The 26,136-nt window shown below is 38.2% G+C and overlaps 2 protein-coding genes across 6 annotated transcripts in view; one reads left to right on the forward strand and one right to left on the reverse strand.

Moving 5' to 3' along the window:
* Positions 1 to 1,832: 1,832 nt before the first annotated feature.
* Positions 1,833 to 9,498, forward strand: slc22a16 (solute carrier family 22 member 16). 4 transcript variants are annotated; one of them, XM_058057378.1, is made up of 9 exons: positions 1,833 to 1,944; positions 2,637 to 3,113; positions 3,176 to 3,293; positions 4,611 to 5,169; positions 5,389 to 5,516; positions 7,467 to 7,576; positions 7,660 to 7,759; positions 8,838 to 9,027; positions 9,290 to 9,498. In XM_058057378.1, the coding sequence occupies exons 1-8, from the start codon at positions 1,901 to 1,903 to the stop codon at positions 9,021 to 9,023; spliced, it is 1,722 nt and encodes a 573-aa protein (XP_057913361.1). In that variant the 5' UTR covers positions 1,833 to 1,900; the 3' UTR covers positions 9,024 to 9,027; positions 9,290 to 9,498. The 4 variants fall into 4 exon arrangements, with proteins under 4 accessions (XP_057913361.1, XP_057913360.1, XP_057913362.1 ...); XM_058057377.1 differs by having other exon boundaries at positions 9,399 to 9,497; XM_058057379.1 differs by having other exon boundaries at positions 9,402 to 9,419.
* Positions 9,499 to 10,721: 1,223 nt separating this feature from the next.
* The window catches only part of usta (uronyl 2-sulfotransferase a), a 43,865-nt gene continuing 28,450 nt past the window's right edge, over positions 10,722 to 26,136 (reverse strand). For both annotated transcript variants that reach the window (XM_058057381.1, XM_058057380.1), the window contains 6 exons: positions 24,963 to 25,118; positions 20,428 to 20,507; positions 20,202 to 20,355; positions 15,521 to 15,618; positions 15,284 to 15,441; positions 10,722 to 15,122 (listed from right to left, as the gene is read on the reverse strand). In XM_058057381.1, the coding sequence (XP_057913364.1) occupies positions 14,830 to 15,122; positions 15,284 to 15,441; positions 15,521 to 15,618; positions 20,202 to 20,355; positions 20,428 to 20,507; positions 24,963 to 25,118 (939 nt within the window). In that variant the 3' untranslated portion in view covers positions 10,722 to 14,829. The remainder of the gene's footprint in view (positions 15,123 to 15,283; positions 15,442 to 15,520; positions 15,619 to 20,201; positions 20,356 to 20,427; positions 20,508 to 24,962; positions 25,119 to 26,136) is intronic.

Raw genomic sequence — 26,136 nt, forward strand, 5'->3', positions numbered from 1 at the left:
GGAGTGGAAACAACTGTCAGACTGAATCCTCGGGTCAGCTGGGTTAAAAGAGGACACAGAGACCGAAAAGGAGAAGCATCGGAATAAAAACAACACAGAGCGGGGACTAAAATGGACAGTGGTGTCGTTCCTTAAGAGGGGACAGACGGAGGGAATAGGTAGAACACAGCAAGAGAAAAGACAACTTAGTCGATGCACTTTTACATCATCAGATCCGTTGTGATTGATGATTCAGTTAGCCACGTATACATGGACCCAAATATTCCAATTGCATTCAGTTTATTTGCTCAAACGGCAAGAATTTAACCTTTATATACACCTCATTCCGAAAGAGAAGTGCCAATCTGAATGAACATAATCAGATTCACAGGCATGGAATATTCCTTTCCCCAATCCGATTGAGGTATCTTGTACCCACTCAAAAGTTTGTTTTTGATCCATACTAAATTTCAAGACTGGACAAACAAAAAACTCGCAATACGGAGTTATTCCAACAAGTGAAAGAAAAACTCGGAGAAGTTGGTATCACATGATGTTGATGTTTAAGTTTTACTGCACATGCTCCATTGACTATTCTGTTTGATTATAGCGGCGCATGGAGACAAGAGCTATATGTGCCCTGTGATTGGCTGGCCACCAGTCCAGGGTGTACCCCGCCTCTCGCCCAAAGACAGCTGGGATAGGCTCCAGCACCCCCCACGACCCTCGTGAGGATATGCGGTAGAAAATGTATGAATGAAGATTGGAATATTCCTTTCCATGCATACATTGTTTTCTGAAAAATCATCGGAAAGATTCCATTCAGAAAGAGGAAAATGTAAACATGGCTAATGTATTACGTTGAATATTACACTTTCAACTTTCTCATATTATTTTCATAATGTTACACTTTCTCTTCAGTCATTTTACAAGAATTATGTCAAAATCTTGAGAAAAAAAGGGAAAAAAATACAGAAACAATGTCATATTAATGGAAAAATGACGGAAACTTAAATGCATTAAGTTAAAAACATTAAAGAAATATGACATTAAAAAAAAAGTTATAATGTTATGAAAACAAAACAAAAAACAATGAACAATTTTGTCAAAAATTGCAATTTTTTTGGAAAAAATGAGGTTGCAGTTTGGAGATTAAAAGCAGAAAAATTGACAGAAGAAAGTTGGACTCATAAATGGTAATGATAATGGTAATGCTTGTATTTCATTTGAACATGCATAAGATTACCATTGAATGCATCACATAATCAAATGATTAAAGGTGTGTATTGTTAATTAAAAAAAAAATCACACTTTTACGATATTAGTCTCGTAATCTTACAAGACTAAAGAGTAAATTGTACAGGATAAAAACTGGTAATTTTACAAAATAAAATATTTTTTTGTCGAGAAAAGTTGGAATTTACGAAAATCAGTGAAGAAAAACGTGGAAATGTTATATATGTTATGTCACATGATTTTCTTTTTCAAGTTTTGCCTTGATTGCGGAAAACATTGACTCTGTATGCGCTATAAATGTCAAGCCTATTGAGTGGTGCCCTTTTAACAAGTGGATTAAAAGAAGCTCCAAGGTTACCTCGAGGCAGCCTTTTTGGCCCAAACACTCGCGCCTACGCTAAAATATATCATTTTGGCCTTCTTTCCACAGGAAATAAAAGAATCAATAACTTCTCAGCTGTCAATCAGTGTCTGAAGACAGAAGGCTCTGCTTAACAATCCTTAAACCACTTTTGATCAGTACCAGAAATTACTACATGGCATACATAAACCTCAGTGTGTGTGTGTGTGTGTGTGTGTGTGTGCTCCACCCACCCACTCACCCCTGTCCAAATTTGTGCAGCAGTCTACGTGTACACGCAGTGGATCCACACACACACACACAAACGGAGAACCCCCTGGCAAAATGACCGTTGAGAGGATATTTGACGAACTCGGACATTTCAAACGGTATGTAAACTTTTATTGTTGTGTAGTGTTGTTGTTGTTGGAAAAGTAACGCCACCTTGTAGTCGCCATGTACAGATTCTTGTTTTATAGTCACAGCTACGCACAGTGTTTGTTTTGTATGTTTTTTCGGTGGTTAAGTGGGAATTTGAACTTATTGGTCACTTTATTAGGAACACCTGCAGTGCTGTATCAAAAAAAAATCAGTTTTACAATAAGAATGTACGCATTTATATTTTATAATCATTCATTTGAATTCAATATTACACTAATATGCATTTAAAAAGTTACATTAAAAATACATGTTTTTTTGTTAAGCATTTATTTCAAAAATATTTATAAATTTATAAAAGATATATATTTAAAAACCTAATACACAACACTAAACACGTAATAATAATATTAAATTCCCGTTTTGAGCTCAAACTGCCAATTTACTCTTACTTTTAATTAACGTTTTAGCGTATTTCCACAGCATTTCAGTCCAGCTTCAGCTTCCGAATGGCTCCTGTGTAAATGTGGAGATACATGCGGAAAAAAAAATCAATCCCTGTCCAATGAAAAGCATGTACTTCTAAACTTATATGAAAAATATATGAAATATAAACTATGTTTGAAATGAATGTACATGTTGCAATGTAGCATGATCAAGCTAGCACCCATCTTTACCTCATATGTCTTCTCCTCATTCGCAGGTTTCAGGCATGTGTGTACTTTGCCGCCACCTTCCAAGCCATGGCCTGCGGGATCCACTACCTAGCCTCCGTCTTCCTGGTGGAGACCCCCAACTTTGTCTGCGGCGTCCCCGGCAACATCACAGAAGTCTTATACGGCAACCTGACAGGATATAATGTAGAGGACTTCCTGCCAGTCTTCAAAGCCGGGACGGGTCCTTTGGTGGTGAGGACTCATCACGGGGAGCAGTGGGAGCTGGGCCGGTGCCAGCGAGCCTTACGCGTGGACCCCAGAGACTTTACGTACAACTTTGACGGCAATAAAACGGTGGAGGTCTGCGATGGGAACTTTGCTTACGACCACAGTGAGGTGTACCAGAGCATCGTGACCGACTGGGACCTGGTCTGTGACAGAGCTTGGCTGGCCAAGCTGTGCCAACCCACCTTTATGTTGGGGGTGCTGGTCGGGGCCCTGGTTTTTGGGGACATTGCTGACAGGTAAGAAAAGGCAGGGGCTCAGACAGTATATAGGTAACAAAATAGCTTCTTATCAACTTCAGGGTGGGACGAGTGAAGATCCTCATGTTCACCAGCTTCTGTCAGTTTGCCCTGGGGGTCTGTGTGGCCTTCTCCAAAAACTACTACTACTTTGTGGCGCTCCGCTTCCTCCTGGCCATGGTGAGTTCATGGTTTGTGCATCTCCACATTGACCTCATCAATAACAGACTATATACGCTCATAAGCTCTGAATAATCATTCCGGTTACGGCACTGGCCTGTGCAGCTGTAAAGTTGAGTCCTCTGTTAAAAAGTCTCCCTCCCAACCCCTCACTGCCACTCAGCTGTTGTGTTTCACATGCTGACACACTTTGGCCTGGTAAACAACTTGCATATAATACAGCACAGGCCTGCAAGCACTCACTGGAGGGCTTTGGACAGCTTTAAGGGGGCCGTATGCATCACACGCTAATATACACTGTATTTAAAGTTATCCATGTGTACATATCTTCTAGCTTTAGCATGTAACATGCAAAGTTATTTGGGAAAAAAATAAATAAATTAGTCTTAATTTTTATGTGTTTTTAAATGAGAAAATTTAGGATTTTTTTGTTTGATAAAATAAAAAAAACCAGCAACATACATATTTTAATTGATTGTTATATTCGGTTACACTATATATATATATACATATAATATAATATACTATATATATAATAACTATTCAAAACTAAAATATAATAATAATAATAATAATATATATATTTATTTTAACATCTGAAAAAAATAATGTTTTTGTTGCAAAAAAGCAAAAAAAAGCGAAAACAACGGCAACAGAATTTTCAGATATTTTGTTTTAGTTTTTTATGTCCCGTGTACAGTATTTAAATATATTAATTTATTATGGAATTTAAAAAGGAAACAAAATTTTACAAACATTTATTCATAATTTTTTATGATTACAGTATTAATATGACAAATTCTGAAAATTATTTAAATTTAAAGTATTTAAATATTTTCATGTATTTTTGAATACAAAAATAACTAAAACTGAAGAATATGTAAAAATTTAAAACTAAAGAAATGTTTTTAAATTGTATAATTTTAATATTAAAAAAATCTAAAAATGTTTAGATGTTTAAAAATGTTAAAAGTAAACACAATCACAATGGAATCTCTAGATTATTCATTTATTTTTGAATAATTTATTTATGAATATTTTTTACAGTATATATTGTATTTTTATTATACTAAATATAATAAACATTGTTACCAATATAATAGACATTTTAAAGACATAAAGAAAATAAAGACATTTTAATGTGTTTAATGTGTCCTGTAGACATTCTATGGTCGTCATCACATTTTTCCTCCTGCATGATAGGTTAGTGTTGCTGTAAAACGTAGGCTGCATTTCCAATAGACTGAGTGTGAATGTGTTGTTGTTGCCGTTGCATCCAGTGTGCATCTAAACATCTACTTCCTCAACATCTACCAGGCGTCCAGTGGCTATCTGGTGGTGGTGTTTGTCTACGTGACAGAGTTCACTGGCATCAAGGTGCGCACGTGGACCTCCATGCATGTGCATGCCGCCTTCGCAGTGGGCATCATGGTGGTGGCTCTGACCGGCTACCTGGTGCGAGAGTGGTGGATCTACCAGATCATCCTCTCCTTGTGCACCTCGCCCTTCTTACTCTTCTGCTGGAAGTTCCCCGAGACGCCATTTTACCTGATCGCCAAAGGTCGCCACAAGGAAGCCCAAACCCTTCTGGACCACATGGCCCGTGTCAACGGCCTGGAGTTGAGGTTGAAGGTGGAGGAGCTCCTGGAGTCGGAGCAAAATGGTAAAGCTCTGCTGGAGAAGGAGGCGGCCGAGGTGCAGCCGGCCGAGGCGGAGAAGAAGCTGTCCATCTTGGATTTGTTTGGAAGCTGGAGGATGGCGGGGCGGACGTGCACCGTGTGGGCCATCTGGTTCATCGGCAGCCTGGGATACTACGTCTTCTCTTTGGGCTCCGTCAACCTTGGAGGAAACCAGTACATTAACCTCTTCCTGGCTGGTAAGTATACTGTACTACCTGGAATATACGTATGTATATATGATTAGCATTAGCATATTAGCATATGATATTACATATCACCCAATCTCCTCATCTAAATTCCCATTCAAGCAGTTTGCCACTGGAAGCCACTTCCTGGTATTTGGGCGTCTTATTTGGGTGGCCCGTATCGGGTGTCAGAACCGCTGACTAAGCCCCGCTGTGATTGGCTGCTTCCAGGTGCGGTGGAGCTTCCCTCCTATCTAGTGGGCTGCTTCGCAATGGACCGTATTGGTCGGAAGAAGACGTGCGCCCCGGCTCTGCTGCTAGCCGGGACGGCCTGCGTGCTCATCATCGTAGTCCCCGCCGTACGTAAGCCAGCGTGTGTGTGTGTAGGCTGCGGCCGACTTGGCAAACAGCGGCGACACAAAGTCCAAGTTAACACGGCCTTGGGAACACAGCCAAATGACACTGACGTGTTGCCATAGTGGAAAAAACGATTTCCCAGCACTGGATGTAGGCTGCTACCTGTGTAGTGACCCACATTGTCACAATATCAGCACTTCCTGGTAGATCCGCCGTTTGCACTGAAGGAAATAAATAGACCACTTTATTAATAAATCTTCTTGGGTGGGATCAGCTTCCACTCAGTCTATCCTTAGCAGCGGGTGTCGCTGTCTGTTTCACACTGGGATACGCTTGTTTCCACCAAATGTGTACCACCAAATGTGGGAAGTACACAATTGGTACACTAATTCTATCGCACACTGAGCAGGTACACAAGTTATTATCATGTCACAATGTCACAATAACACAACTGACATAACTCAAACTGCTCACTTAGGATCATTTGGACTTTTTAGCTCATAATTTGGACTTTATTTATCATAATTGGAACTTTTCATCTCGTAATTTCAACTTTTTATCTCACAATTTCAACATCGTATCTCATAATGTTGACTTTTCGTCTGATTCATCTCATATTTATGACTTTTTATATCACAATTATGATTTTTATCTCATAATTTTGACTTTTTATCTCACAATTTCAACATTATATCTCATGCTGACTTTTCATCTGATTTATCTGATGTTTATGACTTTATATATCACAATTATGATTTTTATGTCATAATTTTGACTTTTTATCTCATAATTATGACTTTTTGTCTCATAATTTTGACTTCTTATCTCACAATTTCAACGTTATATCTCACAATGTTGACTTTTCATCTGATTTTATCTCCTAGTTGACGTTTTGTCTGATATTTATAACATTTTATGTCATAATTTTGACTTTTTATCTCATAATTATGACTTTTTGTCTCATAATTTTGACTTTTTATATCATAATTATGACTTTTTGTCTCATAATTTTGACTTCCTATCTCACAATTTCAACGTTATATCTCATAATGTTGACTTTTCATCTGATTTTATCTCCTAGTTGACTTTTTATCTGATATTTATGACTTTTTATGTCACGATTATGATTTTTTTATGTCATAATTTTGACTTTTTATCTCATAATTATGACTTTTTGTCTCATAATTTTGACTTCCTATCTTACAATTTCAAACTTCAAATCTCATAATGTTGACTTTTCATCTGATTTTACCTCCTAGTTGACTTTTTATCTGATATTTACGACTTTTTATATCACAATTATGATTTTTTGTCATAATTTTGACTTTTTGTCTCGTTATTTTTACTTTATATGTCATAATTTCAACTGTATATCTCATAATTATGACTTTTTAAGCACACAATTATATATCTCATTGTTTTGACTTATATCTCATAATCTCATAATTTCAACTTCATATCACATAATTTGGATTTGTCATCTGATAACTATGAATGGTCATTTAAACTTTTTATCTCATATTTTTGACTTTTTATCTCTCTATTTTCTATCATCTTCTAATTCCAACGTTTTAGCTCAAAATGTAATTTTTTTATTTCAAAATTATGACATTTAATCTCAATTTTAATTTCAAATTTGTAATTTCTTTATATCTCACCATCTCATAATTTCAACATTATATCTCATAATTTGGACTTTTCATCTGACTTTATATCTTAATTTGGCTTTTTATTTCACAATTATGATTTTTTAATCTCATTGTTTTGATTTTATATGTCAGAATTTTTACTTTTTATCTCAAATTTATTTAATTTTATCTCAAATCTCTAACGTAACGTAAAATAAAAGTGTGTGTAGCTAGTGTAAAAATGGCGTGAGTGATGAATGTTTTGATGAATACTTTTTAGGCGTTTATTAAAATATCAAATTTAAATATCAAACTTTTGTCTAGGACATCGAGGCGCTGGCCATCGCTCTGTGCATGATTGGAAAGTTCGCCATCGCCATCGCCTTCGGCCTCATCTATCTCTACACGTGTGAGCTCTACCCCACCATCATCAGGTGCAGCCAGCTACATCTTCACAGTAAAAACAAACAATAGAGGCCACGTTTGGGTGCAGTACTTATCTTTGTCTTCCTTGCAGGTCCCTGGCAGTGGGCAGTGGCAGCATGATGTGTCGGGTCGGCAGCGTGGTGGCGCCGTTCTGCGTCTACCTGGCGGATGTCTGGATCTACCTTCCGCAGGTATGCCTGGTTGTTACTGAGGAGTGTTAGGGCCAAAGTCACAAGACATAAAAGGGCCACTATGGAATGAATACAGATAAAACATATAGTCACTATCATTATCATCTTTAAAGAAAAGTTTTAATATTGTGAAAATGATTTTTTTTAAAGAAAATGATGCTGTAAAAAGTTAATATTTAATATAATATTAACTTGAAAGAATATTGCATAACATGCAGCCTTTAAAAAAATAAAATTATTTAAAAAGTTGTTTTCTTTAATTTTGAGGAAAAACATAGTACATGAATTAAGTTGTATTTTTTAGGTTAAAAGCTGTAATATTACAATAATGAAATGTTATTTTGTTTGCCGGAAAATAGTCATTTTTGTGTGATTTTTAAAATAAAAAATATAGAAAATATAGAAAAAAGGTGCATATTTTGGGGGAAAATATCCTTATATTATGAGAATAAAGTCATACAAAGTGAAATATTTTTTATATGAATAATAAATATATAATGTATCATATACATAGATAATATTACAAGAACAAAATGTGTTTTTTGGCAGGAAAATAGTGCTAAAAGTATGATTTTTCAAAAAGAAAAATATAACAAAAGAAAATGTTGTTTTTAAAATTGTATTTTTTTTTAAAGGTGCATTTTCTGGGAGAAATATCCTTATATTATGAGAATAAAGTCATATAAAGGGAAATAAATTTTATAAATAATAAATATATAATTTATCATATAAATAAATCATTTTACAAGCACAAAATTATAGTTGCTACAAAAGTCACATTACAAGAATACATTTTTTGTTGAAATAAAAGGTTTTTCAATGTTGTGAAGAAATATTCCTAAATAATAATAAGATTAGTATTATCAAAATATATATATTCAAAATAAAAACTTTTAATATTACAAAAAATGAAGTCACACATTTTATGATGACAAATATTATAAGAATATTTTTTTTGGCAGAAAAATGTGATAAAATTCTGAGAAGTATTTTTTTTTATTTTTTAAATAAAAAGATAATATTTGATATGTATTATTTTTTAAATAAATATGAGCATCATGTTGTCGTTATGAATCAGTTAATCGTGGGCATCCTGGCCTTCATCATCGGAATTCTGACCATGTTGTTACCTGAGACCCTGGGCCGGCCCCTGACCACCACCCTGGAGGAGGCCGAGGCGTTGGGACACAGCCCCGGGAAGAAGAGGTCCACGCTGGGGGGGAAGGATGCTGAGGATGGGGTGGAGCTGAAGCAGCACGTGTGACAAAGTACGTTAACGTGTGACGGACAGACCGTGGGGGTGGGGGCGCTATTGACTTACCCGAGCTAGACATGTTGTTGTGCAAAAAGACCAGCTATTTGGTCTTCAATGATGTGTTCATTTGTACTGGTTAAAGCCGCATATAGTATACGGGACAAAAAATAAAAATAACAGCCGTACGCTACATCGTACAATGTTACGCTAAAACTGCCTGGGTTTTTTTTTTTTTTTTTTTTTTTTACTTCCATTGTCGTTTCTTTCATTCTCAGGGCAAATATTACACCTCATCTTTAGATCATGCAGTGTTTTGATACTGGATTGAAAAGGTTTGGACCAAAGACGTGAATACTTTCTTGTACTGTGTTTTATATTTAACAGCAGCAGCTGATGGAAGACATTCAAGCAGTTTAACAATCAACACGATTCATTTTGCATCAAATGTTTGTTGGTATTTACATCTAATAAATATGATGGCCAATATTATTTCAAAGGGTAGATTTTGATTTCTTTTCTTGTGTATTTTACGTTGGTTATTAGCTGGACCCGGTGGCAGTATTGGCCGAGTCGTTCAACAGTCACAAGTCTTTTACTGAACCGGAACTCACGGGTATTTATCTCTTTTGACTCTCTTACTCTGCTGCCGCTTGTTGACAAAAGGAAACCTGGAGATAAAAAGACTAATTTATGACATAGAAACTGCCATGTGAAAAAGGCTTTAATTTCTACTTTTCATAAGCCAGAATTAGGACTTTGTACCTCATCATTTCGATCATGACTTTTTAGGTCATAATTATGGAGTTATGTTATAATAATAACATTTTACCCTGTAGTTTGGACTTTTGATCACGCAATTGTGTCCTTTTTATATCATAATTATCGACTTACGGCATAATTATAACTTTTTACCTAATAATTATGACTTTTTATCTTGTCATTTCAACTTTTAAAGTCATAATTATGACTTTTTAATGTTGTAATTTTGACTTTTTATGTCATAATTAAGGACTTATGTCATAATGGTGACTTTTGACCTCATAATTTGACTTTCCTATCTTTTAAATATGACATTTTTAAACGTAATTCCAATTTTTGATGTCATAATTATGGAGTTGTGTTATAATGAAGACTTTTCACCTTGTAGTTTTGTCTTTTTATCACATAATTGTGAACTTTTTATGTCATAATTATGGACTTATGTCAAAATGATGACTTTTTACCTCATCATTTTGACTTTTTATGTCATGATTATTACTTTTTATCTCGTAAATTCGACTTTTTATGTCATAATTATGGAATTATGTTATCATGATGACTCTTTACCTTGTAGTTTTGACTTTTTATCTCATGATTATGACCGTTTACGTCAGAATTATGGATTTATTTCAGAATTATGACTTTTTATCTCTTAATTTGTCTTTGTCTCATAATGTTGACTTTTGTTGAGTAACTGGAGTCAGTGAAAGGAATGGAGTTTGATGCTACAGTATCGCTAAAGTCCAGAAAAGTTAACTAATTTTGCTGTGGAATGGGACGTATACTTTGTAACTTTGTGTTTTAGCGCCTTAAAATCAGGCTTTGCTACACATCTTAAAATGACACCATTAGTCAGCGACAGGAGTTTGTTTACTGAGTTTTTCTTCAGCTAGCATGATGTTGTCGTCTAATGTTAGCATAAAAACAAATGACCCCACAGACATGAGCTCTGTTCTGAGGAAGTTTATTTTGGAGGGGTGTGGAATGACGCTTAGAGGAGCTCTTTCGACTTCTCCTGCGGAATGCCAGAAATAGATCTATTTTTTTTTTAAATAGCCGCCATGTTGGAACTTATTACACAGTTGATTATTTCCTTCCTGAGAAATTGATCTGCTTGCAAAATGAATAGAAAATAATAAATTATAAAAGACACACCAGGACGTAAAAGCACGTACTTGTTGGAAGACGACCTAGCTAGGATGAAATACTTTCGTGTTTAATGTTGTCTGGGAAAGTTTGGTTTCTTTTTATTACACTTTAGCTGCTGCAGGAGAAATTGAAAGTATACACAAAGTAAAGACACATGAAGAAAGTGTAGACGAGCAACGAGCAGCGTTAGCGCTGACACGGAACATGTACCGAGTGACCTGACTTGACCTTTGCCCCTAGCTACAAATGGCACCCGGTACCTTTGAACCAAGCTAGCTGACAGATATAAATAGCAATATGCTAGCTTAAAGAATATCAGGGGAAAACTGCGCCGGGCAGAGTGCTGACACCAACACGTACCTTGACCTTTGACCTTTGCTACCTCACCTTCGATCTTTGTAAAAAAAAGGGTTTCTGATACAATAAATAAATAGTGTAGTTCCTCAAATAATGGCCTCTGCATCAATTACACGCTGGGTGCGTCCAACTGCTTGACTTAATAAACGCTTCACGTCAAATAAACACTTTGTAACTATCGATGCAGTAACACTAGGCGGCCACAAGATGGCAGCAAGAGCGATTTTATAAACAGGTCCAATGGAATATCGATGCAATAGCACCAGGAAGCCACAAGATGGCAGCAAACAGTTTTATACACAGGACCAGTAAACAAAAGGCGGCCACAAGATGGCAGGAAGGCAGCTTTTGTCCACAGGACCTTATGCTATGGGATATGATGGAATATATATATGTTAAAATATATGGTAAAATTTTTTAAGCAAATAAAATAGTTTATTTTATACATTTTTTTAAATGTCATTTTTAATAATTTAATCAAACCCACAGTGGGCCGCATACTGAAACTAAAAGAATGTGAGGGACAATTTTTTCATGTATTTTAATTATTTTGTAAAAAGGCTAAAAAAAACCCAAAAACAAAACAACTTTTTGTTAAAATTACTGATTAATATCCCATTTTAGCTTCTTTGCTATACATTTAGCTCAGCTTTTCCCATTTTTACAGTTTTTTTTAAGAACGTGTCTCCAGACTTTTGACTAGCAATGTAAATAAATAAATAGACAAAAACCTCAAATACAGTAATCCCTCATTTATCACGGTTAATTGGTTCCAGACCCAACTGCGATAAGCAAATTTCCGCCGAGTAAGATTCCTTATTTATATAAATGGAATATTTTCATATTTTTATATTTTCGTAATAAGCAGCATAGAAAATGAATGGATGGATATTTCCATAGCTAGAGCATAGAAAACCTGTTTACTACCTTCTAAATGTGTTTTTTAACATTATTAGAGCCCTCTAGACCTGAAATAACACCCCTATAGTCACCTTCACACTCTTACGCAATATAGTAGACATATAATAAGAGTAAATAAACTATTTAAGACATAAATAAGACGTGTGTTACTATAAATTTCTTCCTGAGTGATGTTGGGGGTTGAGATAGTAGCCAGTGTTTTTCTTTTTATTATTATATATGAGGGATCATTGGGCCTGATGTGAGATCATTCAAACCTGCAATAAAAGCCTGTTGTTTCTGCAATCAAATCTGGTGCCTGTGTGTCTCACCGGAACCCCACAGTAACATGACTGCCACCTAGTGACCATCATCAACGTCCTTGAATGTGTCATTTATGTGCCTTCCATATATTTTCATTTGACCTCATTTTGACCTTTTTTTTTTACCTTTTTTTTAATGAGTGCCATTATTTGAGGAAATATTAAGCATCATTGATAAAACTGAATTAACTCAGCTCCGACATGATTGATGCCTTACCAGGAATAACCATAGTCGTCTAATTTTGCAGCAAGATCAATATGTTATTATTATTATTTTTTTAGCATCTGGCCAAGCTGAAGTCCCAACAAATAAACTTTTAAAACATTGCCAAACTCTAAATCTCTGCTAAAATACTCCGGTGTCAAACTCAGGCAGACATACACACTTGGCTGGAATTCTTTGAATTCATAACAGAGTGCATTCGGTTTAACCCTCATTTATACCTTTAACAATAAAATTCATCTGACTTAAGCCACGTTTCCACCAAGAGAATCACTTCAGTTTGGGAAGTAATCCTGCTACGTAAATAGCGTGACGTCTCAACCTGCCAATCAGTTCAACAAAGCAATAAACAAACAGTATGGTGGCCTCATTTTTAGCATGATTGTGGCGCCCCCTATGTGTTGTGCTTAAAATTCTTTAGAATCCATGCTAGCTAAACTTTCTCCGATGAAGGCCACATAGTGAAAAATGAAAGGATGCAATGGCCACTTGATACTTTGTAAAGCAAAACTTTCTTAGAAGTCATATATTTCAAGAAAAATATGCATTTCATCTTTGTGTCACAGGTGAGATGGTACTAAAATGTTTTTCCCAATTTTCCTGCAATATCAGAACTTTTCCCCACAACCTTATTTTCCAAAACTTGCAGTTAATTTGTTAACTTTCCTCCTGTTAATTTTTTCCTCATAATATTATGATTTACTTCCAGTAATATTTTGCCTTTATTCCCATTATATTATAACTTTCCCCCAACCCAACTTTATTCTCTTATACTCTTTTATATACTATATGCATGTGTGTATGTATGTATATTTAGACTCTTTACTTTAAACTGATTAAAAAATATATATTTCACTTTTATATTATTTTTTATGTTTTTATATTTATTCTCATAAAATTGCAACTTTTTTTGGACTTTATGCCGAAAAAACCTCTGCTGTTTCTTTATCTTTAATCTTTAATATCTTTAAATATATATATTTTTACACATATTTAAACTGTATGGTAATACAATTACAACATTTTTCCTCAAATTATTACCAATTGAATATTACCAAATATCAAATATTATCAATTTCCTCTCATAAAATTACCACTTTCTTTTTTGTAGAATACAGCATTTTTTTTAAATCTGAAAATCTTGAATTTATTCTTATAGAATTTCTGCTTTTGCTTAATTAATGATAATATTTTCAATTTTATTACACTTTTTTCTTGGAAATTTTCTTCTTGCAATATTATGACTTTATAACAAATTTTTTCAAAAATTACAACTAAATTTTTTTTGTTTCTTATAATATTCTGACTTATGAAAAAAATATAATAAAAATTCTATGCTACTACAATGGCATCACATTTCCTCATAATATTCTGACTTAATTCTGGAAATATTTCTGCTGTACTTTCCGTTTCTCCTGTTATTATGACTTTATTCCTATGATATTTAGATCATAATATTAAAATTTTCCACTTCATTCTTTGTTTGTTTCTCAAAATATAAAAAAAAATATTTGTCAGATTTTCCTGATAATATAATGTTCCCCCTTTTGTGTGCAGTGATTCAGGAGTAGAAGCAGGAGTGCAGAACGGGAGCAAATGAGGACACCTGACTGTAGTTCACTGACATGGAAGAATTGAAAGGACAAACTGTGGTGCTTGGTGGAAACGTGGCTGAATAGAACTTCCTGTCACATAGTTACTAACACACGGCACTAGACTGATATACATAAACATGTTTAGTTCTTCTAGTCATGGTTTGGCTTTTTTTAAGAATGTACGTTCCCATCCTTTGGGCGCGTCCCCGACAGTAAACGTAGCTGTTTCATCTCTCCTGGAGAATACAGCATAAAACAGCTTCCAACAAGCAGAAACGAAAGCCGCACTTCATATAAAACCGCATGATTTTTCTGTGATCCCCTGTCAACGTTTAAATAGAACACCTCGTACTTGCAGCGCGCCAACCTCGAGAGTGGCGAGTTCGTCCACGCCTATTCGGATCTACTTCAAATCCAACTCACTTTTTCGCGAGGCGCCGTCGCTTCCTCAGGACGCGGCGTGGAGGGCAGGAAAGGCAATGTCCACTCCTCAGGCGTTTTTTTTTTTGTTACTGATGGACGAGCCAGCTGTTTGCGTCCTCCATGTCTGTGTCCAGCTCCTCGTCTTCGTCCAGAGGCTGGGGCGTCCGCAGGGCCAATTCCCGCAGGAAATCCGGTGAATACGCCGGCGGCTGGGCTGCGGATTTGAGTCCGATTTTCTTCTTCATGAGGTGGAACTGGTCCCTGATGAAGTTGTAGAACTCGTACTCGTAGCGCATGCGTTTGTAGAGCACCTGCAGCGCCTCCAGGGTGGGGGTGTGTTTGCGTACCGTGCCCGTCATGTTGCCCATCTTCTTGTAGTCTACAAGACACAGACACACATTAGCTTCTCTTTCCGAGTAAAACACTGTATGTCATTACGGACACGCTTTGGGCTAAAGACCCATAATGTCGACTTTCAAGCTCGTCTTTGGGACCGCCATCAATAATTAGGAGCATTTAGGGTGTTAGGCGTGTGCCTACCAGGACTCTTGTAGATGTCGAGCACGCCAGTAAAATAGTGCGGTAAAAGTCTCTCCAAGAGTAGCAGCACATCTTCCAGCTCCTCCAAGATGCCAACCAGCAGGTAGTTCTCCAGCACGTTCTGCTTGGCCCGCTCCAGAGCCCATGGGCCTGGCTCTCTGGTGGCACAAAATAAAGGTTTGAACATAAGAAGAGCAAATGAGAAGATACTGGAACCAATTACGAGACGGTCGATACCTGCATTGAGGATGCTGTCCGCAAAAGTAGGGGATAATGTAGAAGACTCGAGGGTTGGAGCACTCGGGGTAGTTCTCTAGAATGCACACGTTTATGTCCTGAAAGCAAAACAAATAAGGCGGGTAGTTGACCTCTTCATTCATAGCTTTTATGCTCTGACTGTTTGTCTTATTTATATGTATTTTCACTGGCTTGTACATTTTTTCATTATTTTATTATGATTTTTATTTCATTGTTATAGTTATTATCTGTATTATTTTATTTATTATTATTTGACCAAGGATTATTGAAAAACAAATCAGAGATTAAGTACTTAAAATAAAGTCATAAATGTAAGAGAATGAAGTTGGAAATGTATGAGAAAAAATGTTGTAATATTACGAGAATGAAGTCATAATATTAGAGCATAGCTTTTCAGGAAGGAATGCAAATTTAAGACTTTATTCTCAGAAATATAAGACTTTATTCGTGTGAATTTATGATTTTATTCCTTGTAAATTTAGTTTTTTTCTTGTAATATTACAACTTTATTTTAATTAAAGTGCAACTTTTATTTATCAAATTTATTATCATAAATGTACACATTTTACCTTGGAAAATTGTGATTTTTTCTTTGAAATTTTCTACATTATTCTAGTAAATTTACAACTTTTTGTCATAAATGTATGTCTTTTTTTCTCTAAGATTTTATTTGAATAAATTTCCAATTTTTTTTGCTCATAAATTTATGATTTTTTTGTCATAAACGTTGTTTTTTGTACATTTACAATTTTATTCTCTGAAATTTAGGACTTTATTGTCGTCTCAAACTTTTTTTTTTACCCCCCAACGTGAACCTAATACTCCTACCTTGGAATAATAATTCCTGTTTGACTCCAATTATATTTTATTTGGAGAAACTACAGTAGTACTAGAGTACTGGGACTCCCACAGCTTACACACTACCAGTCAAAAGTCTAAACACACCTTCTCATCGGAAAGCATGGGTATGAGTCTCCAAACTTTTGACGTGTGGTGTATTTCATGTGGCGCACACAGCAATGTACTGTAACGACTCCTTGGTGCCACTAGAGGGAGTGCTACACCAACTTGCTGAGGCGCTGAACGTTTCTTGCTCCAAAATAATATCACCCCAGTTACTCTCACAGTGAAGTAGTACCATACTCAATGAAATGATAAGTAATAAAAACTTAAGAAACTCCTCTTCTGTGTGGCAGCTACAAAAACATCCATGGAGGTGTAAATACTACAAGAGCAGTCAAATCCATGTCATGTGATGTAAGCTTTGAGGACTACAACAACACACACACACACACACGAGCACAAACTTCATGTGCATTCATGGGGGACGTGACGAAGAAGTGAAAAGTGTTATGAATAAGTCAGCGGTGAAGATGTATGCCCCGATAAGCAGGTGATGGCTGAATTAAACGCCGCCATCCGTCACTGCCAGCATGGAGCTTTCCATAGTCCATCATGCCGGATTACCAGCAGTCAGACGAGAGGACCGCGACGAGCCTCGACCTTGGTCGAGGACAATGATGAGAGACATTTCTCATCTACGATACCATTTACGCTCCAATTTGTCATCTGAGCAATGCTAATGGGGGGGAAACGCCTGTAAAGACAAAAGGTCAAGGGTCATTTTTCAGTGTCTTCTTGTTTTGGTTAACTTGTGTTTACACTGCAAGTATGAAAGCATCACCTGAGTCTTTTTTTGATTTTATGAAACATATTCCACAAAAAGGAGCACTATTGAGGCACTTTATTGTTTGGGTGGACTTCTTATGACACTTTCACTCAGTCCAGCCATTTCTTTTGCTTCTTCTTTGCCATTTTGAAAACAAGAATGACTTCAAAATGGCACAGTTCAACAAGCATGAAATGATTAATTAGTGATTGTGTCACTTAGTGATTGATTAGTGATTAATCATACTATATAACATTTGCAGCATTTCTTGAAATGCTGGCTTTTGCCATGGCTTTCTGTGAGCGCGCAAAATGTTGCGCTGTTCCGCCTCGGTGAGTGTTGGCCGTTTGGATGATGGCTCAGCATCTTGACGGGTGGTTCCATTAATTAATTCATGACTTAAGGATCGCGAGACACTTTTTTTTTTTTTGCTAGATATTGTGACATCCCTGCTAATGAGCATTGTTTGTTTTTGCTTTTTTATTCCAACAAACATCACAAGCAGTGGTTCGCTTCTTTTTACACTTGGATGACAGTTAAGAATGTTTACTTGAAACATTGCTGCTAAATCCTGGAATGGATGATTCCTATATCTTTATGATTTCCCATGGGAAAACACTTTGCTATTTACAAAGCAACTTCAAAACAGATTATTTTCCGCCTTGCATCTACAAGAGCTGCAAAGAACATCGGTGCGGGTGAGGGAATTCCACAGGAAGTGCGGAAGAGGAAGGCTTCCTACTGTCACATAGATGTGCCAGGTGCTTATATGAGGATTATCTTCTTTGATTTTTCAACCGCATGTAACTTGAACCAGCCCCGACCCCCATGTAGTCAGACTGGCGGGCACTGAGATGTTGATGTTCGTTTGATGTACTAGATATACTGTAGCACACATACAACACACAGTACGTGAAGATATGATAGCGTAAAGTGTGTGTTTTCTTCACTGTTTTTCCTTGCTTGGGATGATTTCGGCACAGTTGCGCTTCTAATTTAGCCCGTGGCCGCTGCCAGGGCTTGTTTGTGCTTTACGAGTGAACAAGCTGCGTTCGCCTATGACTTTGGACCGACTACCAATAAACCGCTGCTTCAAAGAGGCCACAACAAAATCCAGTAGGAAGCTTTTAGGCGAACAGTTGGACTATTGTGCTAATGCAGGAGGACAAGCCCGCCATAGCGGATATTGGACACTTTTGCTCTTACAGGTCCTGTGATGTTCTATTTTCTCTATGGCAGATGTCCCACAATGATCTATTGCAGGAGTGTTGGCCAAAATCTAGCCATGATGGTGGAATTTACAGTGTAAAAGTGCTACTGTGTGGGCTATTGTCCACTTTTAACATACAATAACATGGGGGATGTTTTTTTATTGGTTTGCGGCATATTCTAAAAATAGAATTTAACGGGAAAACAAAAAAAAACCCAGTATATCTACATGTGTCAGTGTACAAAATATCAAAAATTCATTTTTCACTCTCGCTGGAAGAGGTCTGTACACTCCTGCAGTGGTTTATCCCGACAGTGAATTTCCACAAAGTCAAATTCCTTACTTATAAATGGAATATTTTTGTAGTGAGAGCATAGGAAACTTGTTTACAGAATTCTAACGTTATTCGAGCCCTCTAGATATGAAGTAACACCCCTATAGTCATTTTATACTCATATTACCCAATATAGTAAACAGAATATCGCATGTTAACATTAGATCTGGCTCCACGGCGGTCGAGTGGTTAGCACACAAGTCTCACAGCTAGGAGACCCGAGTTCGATTCCACCCTTGACCATCTCTGCTAGGTTAATTGGCGAATCTCCAAATTGTCCATAGGTATGAATGTGAGTGTGAATGGTTGTTTGTCTATATGTGCCCTGTGATTGGCTGGCGACCAGTCCAGGGTGTACCCCACCTCTTGCCCGAATACAGCTGGGATAGGCTCCAGCACCCCCCACGACCCTTGTGAGGAAAAGCGGTAGAAAATGAATGAATGAATGAATATCGCATGTTAACATTAAATCCAGCTCTACGGCGGACGAGTGGTTAGCACGCAAGTCTCACAGCTAGGAGACCCGAGTTCGATTCCACCCTCGACCATTTCTGCTAGGTTAATTGGTGACTCCAAATTGTCTGGTATGAATGTGAGTGTGAATGGTTGTTTGCCTATATGTGCCCTGTGATTGGCTGGCAGTACAGGGTGTAGGGATAAGCTGGGATAGGCTTCAGACCCTTGTGAGGATAAGCGGTCCTAATGAACATTATGAAAGTCCTAATGAACATTATGCTCCTTTTTTACTTCCTGTTTTCTGTACCGTACTTCCTGCGGTCAGTGGCTAATTAATGTCATTAATGTAACATTACTGACACCCACAACACTGCATACCGTGTAAGAACACATATTTCTGTCAGAACATCATTAAAATGTCCGTTTTGCTTGTTGTGCTAATACCCGATGACGCTTTCTTTCTCTCACAAACAAATATGAGAGAGATGTTCCGACTTTTAGCCGACACACAGGCTGCGGTAGACCGGGGTTGACGGTGAAAAGACATGTGAGCATCCTCCGCTTGAAGCTGACACGTTCTGAACGTGCAGCAAAAGCAACTGTCCAAACCAATGAGAAACAGTTGACATCATTGCTTGTTTTGGTCACACACAAGCGCCGCTTGACAGATTAGCGCCTGTTTTGCTACACGTTGAAAGACTCCTCAGTGGGGCTAATCCACACAGAGAATAAGGACAATGAGGCCGAGTGTGCACACGTCCACTCTCCCTCACATACTAATGACTTGTCTGAAGAGTGTGGTATTATGCGTCCACTCCGCTGTGCGTGCTTGTTTATCAATGAGCCTTGACTGTGTTCCCACAGTTGGAGCGTGACAACTTTGTGGTGTAATAAAGTGCAGCAGGGACTTCCTGAATAGTACGTCACACCTGTTTACAACCAATTCCATGACACACAAAATTGCATGGACAAAATGCATGCAAGCTCTTACCAGGTATCTCTCATCATCTTTCATCCCGGGGGTTCGGATGAGGTGGTTCTGCTCGCCCCTCCAGTCCCCAAAGCGACGGAAGAAGTAGTTGGATAGAAAGCGGTTAATGGGGTCGCGGATGATGTTGATGTAGACGGGCTGCTCGATCCTAAACCTGACAGAGGTGAATGGGGAAGCCTTAAGTAAATAGCAGCATGACGTCAAACGGAAGTGCATGTTAGTCCACCTGGTAAAGTTGAGGAAGTGAACGTGACGCGTGTAGAGGAAGGGTTGTGGGATGTTGCTGATGTTCTTCATGAGATCCACCTGAGGACAGACAGAAGATGAGACAATTAGCTTGGCTCTGACTAACTGAGACCACATGCATCCTGAAACTAATGAAGGACTTAATGAAAGAAAAACACACAAGTCGTGTTTTCATAAACTCAAACGTGACATCATAAATGCTTCATCAAGTTCTTGAAGCTTTAATTTGCTATTAAGGCTGACCTCAACACAATCTCACCCATGGGTGTTTTCAACAAGTCACAATATCGGCCATTTACTTGTGAATAGCATCAAGCAAAAACTCTATCATTGATTTCCATGAAGGGCGGCACGGCGGTCGAGTGGTTAGCGCACAGACCTCTCAGCTAGGAGACCTGAGTTCAATCCCATCTTCGGCCATCTCTGTGTGGAGTTTGCATGTTCTCCCCATGCATGCGTGGGTTTTCTCCGGGTACTCCGGTTTCCTCCCACATTCCAAAAACATGCTGAAAACATGCTAGGTTAATTGGCGAGGTATGAATGTGAGTGTGAATGGTTGTTTGTCTATATGTGCCCTGTGATTGGCTGGCGACTAGTCCAGGGTGTACCCCGCCTGTCGCCCGAAGACAGCTGGGATAGGCTCCAGCACCCTCCGCGACCCTCGTGAGGATAAGCGGTAGAAAATGAATGAATGAATGATTTCCATTAAAGTTGTGGAAGCTGCAAAAAAACACAGATGGAGGACTTTATTCAGTCTTTCACACCTAAAGTTAGACGATTCCTTGAGCAAACTAGCTTACTGGAGAAAGGGGTCAACCAAATACTGCTGTACTCCATGACCTTTTTACCTTTGTCACATTCATTTTTTTCTGTTTCTGCTATCTGAATCGCAACGAAGCGTATCTCCACCCCAAAGTAAGAAATACTCCAGTCCTTGTCATCATTCCATGACTCTTGCGAAGTAACAAAGACTACACAAACACAAATACAGAGATCCTTAATTGGGTTTAATGGCATTCTAATGCGTTCCATTCATTGTGCAAACTTATTCCCTCTTCCCTTACTGTGAATGAAAAGACTCTCCTGAAGGCTTTCAAGGTCTGCACGGAGTGTGTGCTCACTCTCAGCAGCCAAAACACATGTGAAATATGACAGTGATGTCAGAGGCTGTACAAACGCCAAGTGGAGGTTATGCAACTGACACATCGTTGACACAGACCTCCACATACTTCACCAGCGCTCTTATGTTATCTTCCTCACACGTGTGGACTAGGAAATATTAGATCACAGCATGGCTGGGCAGGACTCTTTCACTGGACAGTTCATTAGGGTAACCTGGCCACTACTGTTGCTAGGTAGATTATGTATGGTTTGTCTCATTTTTGTATTTTATTTTAGTATTTGCCCCTTTTCTTGTTCAGAAAAAAATGTCTCATGGGTCTCAATATATCGTCTGTTTTCCTCGTCTCTCGCTTCTAAACAGGCAGGAAGAGAGTTCACTCTTTGGTTTCTTTGTCTCGGTGGGTGGAGGCGGGGCAGGTAGAATACACACAGTAGAGTGTAACATGGAATAAATTATATTAGTAGATTGCAATATATTGGCATGTATTGTTTCTATTTTTTATTTTTTCATAGCAATTTTCTGAAAAGTAATGGCAAAATCTCACCTCGTCTCGTTATCGTGAACTCAGGGTCTCTTTTGAGAAATAAACTAGTATTGCAGCTTGTCAATTTTGAAAATATATACAATTAAAGTAAATATATGTATCTGGATATATTATTTATTTTTCAAGAGTTAGTAAATATTGTGCTTCTTAAATTATAATTGCATATAATTTATACTGTTATTTTATACAACATTATTTACATATTTGTTGTGTTTTTAATATAATTTCTAAATATAAAAAATATAAAATAAAATAAATAATAAAATAAAAAATATATAATAAAAAAATAAATATATAATTTCTAAATATATTTTTTCTTCTCTATATTGTTATATTGGTAGCCTGCAATAAATAAAATAAAATAAAAAATAAAATAAAATAACTAATAATACAAATACAAAAATAATAATTACAAAATATTACTAAGAAAATCACATCAAGTGTTATCTTTTTGTGCTATTTTATTCAGTGTTTTGTAGATGCAATTAAATTAATTTAATTTATATAGTTTTAGTGTAGTGCAGTTTTTAGTGTAGTAGTTTTAAAGCACCCAACAAACCACTAAAGTGTGCTAACATGGCACAAGTCACACCATGAACTCATTTTCCCTTTCAAAAAAAAAAAAAAAAAGAAGCCGATTTTGCACTGCCTCATTTTGGCGCATAAAAGTAATATTCCGTCTTTTAAAGTTGCCTCCTTATAAAGAGCTTTCAGTGGAGGCGGACGTTTATCTGCTGGACGGTTTGAATGCGCTGCTCTTATAAACTGTGTACCGGTTATGTCATAGCCGAGGCAATATGTATACTTGTTTATGTACACAGGCCTCTTAATCTGAGGCCGCAGTCAGCTTTGGGTTGCTCACCCTCCCCTGCTTGTCTGTAAACTCAGTACATTTCCACTTGCTCCACTTCTTTCCTACTGTAAAGTGCGAACATTCATTCCGAATGTCATTCCTTATCCTGAGGTTCATATAAGCTGTGTGTTTGTAAAACTACCTCACCTCCATCGTGAGACCAGACCAATTAGCCCCAAGTTAACCCCTGAGACCCCCACCCCCCCCTCCCCAAGTGCTAAACTCCTGTCTCAGGTTTATGTGTAGCCCCTTAAGCACATTTGGCACTTTTGCTGTGTGTGTTTTGTGACCAAACCCAAATGCAAGTCTGGCCAGACCTCCTCTCATTCACCAAATGAAAGCTACAGGGAGGGAAAATGGAGAGAGATTCCAAGCATACCTGCAACCCCCCGCCCCCCTTTTTCCTGCGCCCCGTGGCGTCTTTGCAGGACTCATCAAGGGGGGAAAAAACTACAGAGAGCTCCTGACTTACATTGAGATTTCAATGAAGTGTTGTGTCGTATTTACACAAGCTGCTCGCACTAGGACCGAGACACTTTTATGTGTTTGTGTACGCACGCGGTTCATGACTCTACAATATTTCTCAGCTGGTTTGTTTTTGGGAAGTCCCACAAGAGTGCAGTCACCGACTCACTCAGTTCCATTCGCCCCCACTGAGCCGAGTCGCCCGGTTGTGGGCAGGACAGATGGGTCACTATGTTCTTGACAAACCTTCTGCCGTGCGTCAACCCTGGGCAAAACCCATTAAAGGACCACTGGGATGGCGAGTTGGAAACTGGGTCCCCATAACCGGAACCGCAACTGATGAGAGCAGCAACTCTAAACTTAGCCGTGTGCGTGGAACCGCTCAAGCATGCATGCAAAGATGGAACCGCTGTCCCCGCCCCGGCTGCTGGAATGCCCTGGATATTTCTATCCAATCCATCTAACCTATTGGTGTTCTGCCACTGTGTGTGTGTGCAGGCTTTCAGGATTTGATGAATGAGTAAACAGGTAGCAGTTTCAATATTGACATTTGCATAGAATGGCTCAGTGATGGAGCGATGGAGCCTGCAGCATCTTTCTACAGCTTCTGAGAGGAGTTCAACTTGTTGGGAAGGGTCAGACACATGCACAGATGGCTTAGTCATCATCGGGAGCAGTAGGGGGTAGGTACCGAATCTGTTTCCGGCAAACACCGTTTACTTTCGGTGCTCCAAACTGGTATTTTAGTGGTAGGGAACAATTAGTCAGTCCACACAAAGTGTATTCTGTATGTTTCTGTGGGTTGAGCCTTGGGTCAGAAAAAATTGACAGTTTTGGAAGTAAACTAAATGAGTAAATCAATCAAATGACTCACACTGGACAAGTTGTGCCATGCGTGGACCCACTTGACAACTAAAGTCGGGTTCATTTGACAAGTGTGAGTGTTTCCATAGGTACACAAGTTCATATATTATAGTATATACTACCGCTTATCCTCACAAGGGTTGCGGGGGGTGCTGGAGCCTATCCCAGCTGTCTTCAGGCGAGAGGCCTGGACTGGTCGCCAGCCAATCACAGGGCACATATAGACAAACAACCATTCACACTCACATTCATACCTATGGACAATTTGGAGTCGCCAATTAACCTAGCATGTTTTTGGAATGTGGGAGGAAACCGGAGTACCCGGAGAAAACCCATGCATGCACGGGGAGAATATGCAAACTCCACACAGAGATGGTGGAATCGAACTCGGGTCTCCTAGCTGTGGGGCCTGCGTGCTAACCACTCTTCCACCGTGAAGCCAATTTACTATATATACATATATATATATACATTGTATTAATATTATTATATTATCACTAGAATGGAAAATGATAGTTGTAGACAATCTCTGTTTGGATCAGCCCCTAAAATGAGTATGCTAGGGCCCTATTATCTATGTGAATTGAACCTTTGCATCATTGAATTGCCCCTCATTAAGCTTCTTCACCCGTGTAAATACAAAGAATCAATTCAAATTTCATTTACCTGCTCGTGTTTAGTGAGCCGTGTTTTGTTGTGGATGTCCGACGAGATCAAGTTGAACTGATGCTTCTCAGCCAGCAGGCGCAGCAGGATGACCACCGTACGGCTGCCGCACTTCCCCACGCGGTTGTAAACCACCTGGCTGGGGAACGTGAGCACCTAGGAACATATAGAAACACACATAGGTTGTGTTAATAACAGCTGTACTCTGTGTTTGTGCTTTAGTGTGACTCAACAAGCACGTAGTTTGCACTGCATCATATTCTGCTGTAATGAGTTAGCTGACGCTCCTCATGACGCACCAGTTAAGCATCCCAAACTCACTGAAACAACAACAGATAGCATGCATGTACATGCATGTTGTTATGGAAGCTGATTAAATGAAATCTAATGGTGCTAAAAAAAAAAAACAGCAATAATGCATGCTCCAGACAAATACGGGGCAAATGTAGAACTGAGTAACACTGCCAGGAAGTGAGTCAAGGATGAGAAAGTGGACGACATTTCCGTACACACAGAATTCCTTCTTAAAAAACCTGATAGAGATCTAAAAACAAAAACACAAGATAAATTTAGTTGCACAATTTAAAAGCTTGTTCGGTTCATCTCCTTTTCCTGATGGGGAAAAAAATGCCCACATGATAATGTTTTTGTAAGAGAGGAAGGGCGGGGGGGGTACCTTTTGATCCGACAGTGGATAAACTTACTGCAAATGATTGTTTTTTGTTTACTTGTGGGAGTACAACAGGCTGATTTCTAAAGCAGTACCATGCAACTTCATGTTATATATTAGCCCTTTTGGCCTCTGGTGCTGCAGACACACACACACACACACACACATTGACACAACCTGGACGTTTGCCAGATGAGAAGCCAGTGAGTGAAACAACAGAAGAGAAATGTGGAGGTGAACCACGATGAGGAAAAACTACAGCCACAGTGACAGCATCCAGAGTATCCCCTTCCCCACAAACGGGGTAGACGATGATGATTGCCTCCACGTGGACGGCAGGTGTGAACGTGTGTGAATTATTCAAAGGCAACGTCGACACTTTTCCACGCAGGTTTTTACAAGCTCCAGCTTGTGTCACCTGCTGCTAAGTTGTCATCGCTCACATCGACGGACTATTTATGCGCTAAAACTGTCATTTAAACAATACAAAAGTCCGACGGCGAA

Source organism: Doryrhamphus excisus, chromosome 19 (assembly GCF_030265055.1).
Source record: "Doryrhamphus excisus isolate RoL2022-K1 chromosome 19, RoL_Dexc_1.0, whole genome shotgun sequence".
NCBI lineage: Eukaryota > Metazoa > Chordata > Actinopteri > Syngnathiformes > Syngnathidae > Doryrhamphus > Doryrhamphus excisus.

Excerpts from the sequence above, each read along its gene's own strand:
- slc22a16 (XM_058057378.1), top strand. The coding sequence starts at position 1,901 with ATGACCGTTGAGAGGATATTTGACGAACTCGGACATTTCAAACG. Across the intron at positions 3,294-4,610 it reads TCCGCTTCCTCCTGGCCATG|GCGTCCAGTGGCTATCTGGT; the intron begins GTGAGTTCATGG and ends AACATCTACCAG. Across the intron at positions 7,577-7,659 it reads CTCTACCCCACCATCATCAG|GTCCCTGGCAGTGGGCAGTG; the intron begins GTGCAGCCAGCT and ends TCTTCCTTGCAG.